This window comes from Eucyclogobius newberryi, unplaced genomic scaffold (genome assembly GCF_026437365.1).
Source record: "Eucyclogobius newberryi isolate DKJ021-1_F unplaced genomic scaffold, fEucNew1.0.hap1 SCAF_7, whole genome shotgun sequence".
NCBI lineage: Eukaryota > Metazoa > Chordata > Actinopteri > Gobiiformes > Gobiidae > Eucyclogobius > Eucyclogobius newberryi.
Window position 1 is genome coordinate 1,461,126 of NW_027316389.1, and position 7,500 is coordinate 1,468,625.

Consider the following 7,500-nt stretch of genomic DNA (forward strand, 5'->3'; position numbering starts at 1 on the left):
TAAACCAGGACTAAACCAGGACTAAACCAGGTCTAAACCAGGACTAAACCAGGTCTAAACCAGGACTAAACCAGGTCTAAACCAGGTCTAAACCAGGACTAAACCAGGACTAAACCAGGTCTAAACCAGGACTAAACCAGGTCTAAACCAGGTCTAAACCAGGTCTAAACCAGGTCTAAACCAGGACTAAACCAGGTCTAAACCAGGTCTAAACCAGGACTAAACCAGGTCTAAACCAGGTCTAAACCAGGACTAAACCAGGTCTAAACCAGGTCTAAACCAGGACCTGACTAGGACTGAAGCAGGTCTAAACCAGGACTAAACCAGGTCTAAACCAGGTCTAAACCAGGACTAAACCAGGTCTAAACCAGGTCTAAACCAGGTCTAAACCAGGTCTAAACCAGGACCTGACTAGGACTGAAGCAGGGGGATTCATCCCGGTGTAAACACATGAAACTCGTCCTAAAGCAGATCAAACTCTTGCTCTCCTTTACTCGGCGGGGCTGGGGCTGCTCTCGCTCTTTACCGCCCCCACCAGGAAGCTGAGCTCGTTGCACAGCGTCTCGTAGCGATAGGCCATGCGGATCTGGGCCACGTTTGTTCTGCGGATGTCGTTTCCCTCAGGACCGTCCTGGAGGTAGTTTGGCCCCAGAAAGTGCTTTTTCTCCTGGACACGACGGTAAGAAGGAGGAGGAGCAGGAGGAAGAGCAGGGGGAGGAGCAAGAGGAGGAGGAGCAGGAGGAGGAGCAGTTTAGAGTTAGTGTGAGGTTTAGGGTCCGTATTATAAGAGTTTCAACTAGTTTAACTCCTCCTGGTCTGTAAATACCCCCCCTTTTTTATTATGTTCAGCGTCTTTGGGTCACTGAAAAGCGCTATATAAATAAAAGTTATTATTATTATTTATTATAGTAAACAGGTTTGTGTGTGTGAGGGGCGTGGCTAGCTAGTGTGAGTGAGGGGCGTGGCTAAAGCTAGTGTGTGTGAGGGGCGTGGCTAGCTAGTGTGAGTGAGGGGCGTGGCTAAAGCTAGCATGTGTGAGGGGCGTGGCTAAAGCTAGTGTGTGTGAGGGGCGTGGCTAAAGCTAGTGTGTGTGTGAGGGGCGTGGCTAAAGCTAGTGTGAGTGAGGGGTGTGGCTAAAGCTAGTGTGTGTGAGGGGCGTGGCTAAAGCTAGTGTGTGTGATGGGTGTGGCTAAAGCTAGTGTGTATGAGGGGCATGGCTAAAGCTAGTGTGAGTGAGGGGCGTGGCTAAAGCTAGCATGTGTGAGGGGCGTGGCTAAAGCTAGTGTGTGTGAGGGGCGTGGCTAAAGCTAGTGTGTGTGAGGGGCGTGGCTAAAGCTAGTGTGAGTGAGGGGTGTGGCTAAAGCTAGTGTGTGTGAGGGGCGTGGCTAAAGCTAGTGTGTGTGATGGGTGTGGCTAAAGCTAGTGTGTATGAGGGGCGTGGCTAAAGCTAGTGTGTGTGATGGGTGTGGCTAAAGCTAGTGTGTATGAGGGGCGTGGCTAAAGCCAGCGTGTGTCAGGGGCGTGGCTAAAGCTAGTGTGTGTGAAGGGTGTGGCTAAAGCTAGTGTGTGTGAGGGGCGTGGCTAAAGCTAGTGTGTGTGAGGGGCGTGGCTAAAGCTAGTGTGTGTGAGGGGCGTGGCTAAAGCTAGCGCGTGTGAGGGGCGTGGCTAAAGCTAGTGTGTGTGAGGGGCGTGGCTAAAGCTAGCGCGTGTGAGGGGCGTGGCTAAAGCTAGTGTGTTTGAGGGGCGTGGCTAAAGCTAGCGTGTGTGAGGGGCATGGCTAAAGCTAGTGTGTGTGAGGGGCGTGGCTAAAGCTAGCGCGTGTGAGGGGCGTGGCTAAAGCTAGTGTATGTGAGGGGCGTGGCTAAAGCTAGCATGTGTGAGGGGCGTGGCTAAAGCTAGTGTGTGTGAGGGGCGTGGCTAAAGCTAGTGTGTGTGAGGGGCGTGGCTAAAGCTAGCGTGTGTGAGGGGCGTGGCTAAAGCTAGCGTGTGTGAGGGGCGTGGCTAAAGCTAGCGTGTGTGAGGGGCGTGGCTAAAGCTAGCGTGCGTGAGGGGCGTGGCTAAAGCTAGCGCGTGTGAGGGGCGTGGCTAAAGCTAGTGTGTGTGAGGGGCGTGGCTAAAGCTAGTGTGTGTGAGGGGCGTGGCTAAAGCTAGGGTGTGTGAGGGGCGTGGCTAAAGCTAGCGCATGTGAGGGGCGTGGCTAAAGCTAGCGCATGTGAGGGGCGTGGCTAAAGCGAGCGTGCACAGGAACAGTTTTGCCTAATTTCTTTGACTTCTCTGCATGTGAGGGGCGTGGCTAAAGCCTCTACGCCGCGTTTTAACCTCTCTTTATGTCATGCTAAGTCTAATGCTACTGCTAATGCTACCGCTAATGCTACCACTAATGTTAATGCTAATGCTAATGCTAATGTCAGACGCATTATGAGCTAGAAATATCAGATTGTGGCTCTGGACAAAGCGAGTGCCACAAACAGGAAACAGCTGTTGCTAACGTGCTTTTGGTGAGAAATGAGTAGTAGTAGTAGTACTGCTTTAGGTAGTACTTGTAGTATTTGTCGTAGTACTTGTAATACTTGTGGCAGTACCTGGTGTGAGAGTCCGCTCTGGATCACACTGTTCCGGGCGATCTCACACTGGTCACACGTGCTGAGCTTCCAGAGCTGAGCAGCGATGGCGTATTCCTCCATCAGAGGCTCCTGGAACACAAGAACATTCAAAGGAACGTCAGGGGAACGTTAGGAGAACGTCAGGGGAACGTCCGGAGAACGTCAGGGGAACGTCAGGGGAACGTTAGGAGAACGTCAGGGGAACGTCAGGAGAACGTCAGGAGAACGTCCGGAGAACGTCAGGAGAACGTCAGGAGAACGTCAGAGGAACGTCAGGGGAACGTCAGGGGAACGTCAGGGGAACGTCAGGAGAACGTCCGGAGAACGTCAGAGGAACGTCAGGGGAACGTCAGGGGAACGTCAGGGGAACGTCAGGAGAACGTCCGGAGAACGTCAGAGGAACGTCAGGGGAACGTCAGGGGAACGTCAGAGGAACGTCAGGGGAACGTCAGAGGAACGTCAGGAGAACGTCCGGAGAACGTCAGGAGAACGTCAGGAGAACGTCAGGAGAACGTCAGGGGAACGTCAGGGGAACGTCAGGAGAACGTCAGAGGAACGTCAGAGGAACGTCAGGGGAACGTCAGAGGAACGTCACGGAAACGTCAGAGGAACGTCAGGGGAACGTCAGGGGAACGTCAGAGGAACGTCAGGGGAACGTCAGAGGAACGTCAGAGGAACGTCAGGGGAACGTCAGGGGAACGTCAGAGGAACGTCAGGGGAACGTCAGGGGAACGTCAGGGGAACAACGTCAGAGGAACGTCAGGGGAACGTCAGGGGAACGTCAGAGGAACCTCAACAAAACCCCACAATTATTTATTTAAACAAAAAACGAATAAATCCCTCGTACATAAGTGTTCAGAGTCTTTGCTCCGCTCGTTCGTTCGCTCACACCTTCTGTAGACCAGTGTGGGACCTTCTGTAGACCAGTGTGGGACCTTCTGTAGACCAGTGTGGGACCTTCTGTAGACCAGTGTGGGGCCTTCTGTAGACCAGTGTGGGACCTACTCTAGCCCAGTGTGGGGCCTTCTGTAGACCAGTGTGGGGCCTTCTGTAGACCAGTGTGGGACCTTCTGTAGACCAGTGTGGGACCTTCTGTAGACCAGTGTGGGACCTTCTGTAGACCAGTGTGGGACCTTCTGTAGATCAGTGTGGGACCTTCTGTAGACCAGTGTGGGACCTTCTGTAGACCAGTGTGGGACCTTCTGTAGACCAGTCTGGGACCTTCTGTAGACCAGTGTGGGATCTTCTGTAGACCAGTGTGGGACCTTCTGTTGACCAGTGTGGTACCTTCTGTAGATCAGTGTGGGACCTTCTGTAGACCAGTGTGGGACCTTCTGTAGACCAGTGTGGGACCTTCTGTAGACCAGTGTGGGATCTTCTGTAGACCAGTGTGGGACCAGTGTGGGACCTTCTGTAGACCAGTGTGGGACCTTCTGTAGACCAGTGTGGGACCTTCTGTAGACCAGTGTGGGACCTTCTGTAGACCAGTCTGGGACCAGTGTGGGACCTTCTGTAGACCAGTGTGGGAACAGTGTGGGACCTTCTGTAGACCAGTGTGGGACCTTCTGTAGACCAGTGTGGGACCTTCTGTAGACCAGTGTGGGACCTTCTGTAGACCAGTGTGGGACCAGTGTGGGACCTTCTGTAGACCAGTGTGGGACCAGTGAGGGACCTTCTGTAGACCAGTGTGGGAACAGTGTGGGACCTTCTGTAGACCAGTGTGGGACCTTCTGTAGACCAGTGTGGGACCTTCTGAAGACCAGTGTGGGACCAGTGTGGGACCTTCTGTAGACCAGTGTGGGACCTTCTGTAGACCAGTGTGGGACCTTCTGTAGACCAGTGTGGGACCTACTCTAGCCCAGTGTGGGACCTTCTGTAGACCAGTGTGGGGCCTTCTGTAGACCAGTGTGGGACCTTCTGTAGACCAGTTTGGGACTTTCTGTAGACCAGTGTGGGGCCTTCTGTAGACCAGTGTGGGACCTTCTGTAGACCAGTGTGGGACCTTCTGTAGACCAGTGTGGGACCTTCTGTAGATCAGTGTGGGACCTTCTGTAGATCAGTGTGGGACCTTCTGTAGACCAGTGTGGGACCTTCTGTAGACCAGTGTGGGATCTTCTGTAGACCAGTGTGGGACCAGTGTGGGACCTTCTGTAGACCAGTGTGGGACCAGTGTGGGACCTTGTGTAGCCCAGTGTTGGACCTTCTGTAGACCAGTGTGGGACCAGTGTGGGACCTTCTGTAGAACAGTGTGGGACCTTCTGTAGACCAGTGTGGGACCTTCTGTAGACCAGTGTGGGACCTTCTGTAGACCAGTGTGGGACCAGTGTGGGACCAGTGTGGGACCTTCTGTAGACCAGTGTGGGACCTTCTGTAGACCAGTGTGGGACCTTCTGTAGACCAGTGTGGGACCAGTGTGGGACCTTCTGTAGACCAGTGTGGGACCAATGTGGGACCTTCTGTAGACCAGTGTGGGACCAGCGTGGGACCTTCTGTAGACCAGTGTGGGACCAGTGTGGGACCTTCTGTAGACCAGTGTGGGACCAGTGTGGGACCTTCTGTAGACCAGTGTGGGACCAGTGTGGGACCTTCTGTAGACCAGTGTGGGACCAATGTGGGACCTTCTGTAGACCAGTGTGGGACCTTCTGTAGACCAGTGTGGGACCAGTGTGGGACCTTCTGTAGACCAGTGTGGGACCAGTGTGGGACCTTCTGTAGACTAGTGGACTGCAGTCACACTGTAGAAACATCTCAAGAACAATCAGAGGGAAAACAACCATGGACCTGAGCTCAGTTTAGAGTACCAGGGCAAACACTGTGAATACTTATGTAGTACTCTCTCCATTATATACAGTATATGGTAGTACTTGTACCTTGGTGTAGTGGAACTGCATGGGGTCGTCGGTGGACAGAGAAACACAAAGTCCTTTCTGTAAGAATTCTCGCAGGGGGTTTTTGTTGTATTGAAGAAACAGGCTGTTGTTACTCAGAGGAGACATGGCAATGGGCACCTGTCCCAGGTAGTACAAGTACTGCAGTACTGGGCTCTGTTTGAGGACAAATACAAAGAGTTACTGCAGTACTGGGCTCTGTTTGAGGACAAATACAAAGAGTTACTGCAGTGCTGGGCTCGGAAATACACACATACAGTACATCAGGTACAAGTACTGCAGCTCTACAAAAGTACAAAAAAAACATATAATATAACATTTCATATACTTTCAAATATTATCTGTTCTATAGTTTTTTTCTAGAGTTCATTTTCTTTGACCTTCTTGAGGTTGAGCCCGTGGGAAATGTTGTCCGCCGTGAGAAACGCCGACACCAGATGAGTGATGGAGCCGGCTTCTCCACAGTGAGGCCTGAACTGGAACGTGTTCAGAGCACGCTCCCTGCAGACACACACGTGACCACACACATGTGACACACACGTGACCACACACATGTTACACACACGTGATCATACACATGGGACACACACACACGTGACCACACACATGTTACACACACGTGACCACACACATGTGACACACACATGATCATACACATGTGACACACACGTGATCATACACATGTGACACACCCGTGACCACACACATGTGACACACACGTGACCACACACATGTGACACACACATGATCATACACATGTGACACACACGTGATCATACACATGTGACACACCCGTGACCACACACATGTGACACACACATGATCATACACATGTGACACACACGTGATCATACACATGTGACACACACGTGACCACACACATGTTACACACACGTGACCACACACATGTGACACACACATGATCATACACATGTGACACACACGTGATCATACACATGTGACACACCCGTGACCACACACATGTGACACACACATGATCATACACATGTGACACACACGTGATCATACACATGTGACACACCCGTGACCACACACATGTGACACACACGTGACCACACACATGTGACACACACATGATCATACACATGTGACACACACGTGATCATACACATGTGACACACCCGTGACCACACACATGTGACACACACATGATCATACACATGTGACACACACGTGATCATACACATGTGACACACCCGTGACCACACACATGTGACACACACGTGACCACACACATGTGACACACACGTGACCACACACATGTTACACACACGTGACCACACACATGTTACACACACGTGATCATACACACATGTGACACACACACACACACATGTGGTACTCACTTCCTGAGGTTGTTGAGCACCATGATGTTGGCGTACATGTAGAACAGATAGTAGGTGTACGGAGGATTGTCCTCACTGTCCCATTCTTCAGGTTTGGGACTTTTATAAGAAAACAGATGATCGCTGTGTTTGGACTCGTCATCGACGCTGTCGAAGCCTGTGATCTGGAGGAGAAGGTCAGAGGGTCAGAGGTCAGAGGAGAGGGTCAGAGGAGAAGGTCAGAGGAGAGGAGAAGGTCAGAGGTCAGAGGAGAAGGTCAGAGGAGAGGAGTAGGTCAGAGGTCACAGGAGAGTTGAAGGTCAGAGGAGAAGGTCAGAGGAGAGGGTCAAAGGTCAAAGGAGAGGAGGTGAGCGGTGGCAGAGTGGTCAGAGCTCTAGAGTTCTTCAAGTATATACACTGCCCTCTAGTGGTTGTTTGTGTGTCTCTCTGTTGACCCTGTCCAGGCTGAACCCGCTTAAGGCCCAAAGTCACCCACGACCCCGAGAACGAGCCATAGAAAAGGTCTCACATATTTGAGGAAGACGTGGAGGCTCCTGTGTTTCTGAGGATTGACTGTGGCTTCAAACAGCGGCTTAAAGATGTTCTCCAACATCTGAGCGAAGTTTGGGACGATCTTCTTCGACCTGAAGATGTCACTGAAAC

At 51.9% G+C, this 7,500-nt stretch overlaps 1 protein-coding gene across 4 annotated transcripts in view; it reads right to left on the minus strand.

Moving 5' to 3' along the window:
- The window catches only part of ampd3b (adenosine monophosphate deaminase 3b), a 58,978-nt gene that overhangs the window by 680 nt on the left and 50,798 nt on the right, over positions 1-7,500 (minus strand). For 2 of the 4 annotated variants that reach the window (XM_072435782.1, XM_072435784.1), the window contains exons 10-15: positions 7,367-7,493; positions 6,859-7,022; positions 5,872-5,992; positions 5,474-5,647; positions 2,583-2,693; positions 1-667 (exon numbers count right to left, since the gene is read on the minus strand). The exon at positions 1-667 is cut by the window's left edge and continues 680 nt beyond it. In XM_072435782.1, coding sequence (XP_072291883.1) covers positions 491-667; positions 2,583-2,693; positions 5,474-5,647; positions 5,872-5,992; positions 6,859-7,022; positions 7,367-7,493 — 874 coding nt within the window. In that variant the 3' untranslated portion in view covers positions 1-490. Of the gene's footprint in view, positions 668-2,582; positions 2,694-5,473; positions 5,690-5,744; positions 5,776-5,871; positions 5,993-6,858; positions 7,023-7,366; positions 7,494-7,500 lie in introns of those variants that run through there. The other 2 variants (XM_072435785.1, XM_072435786.1) reach the window with 2 other exon arrangements.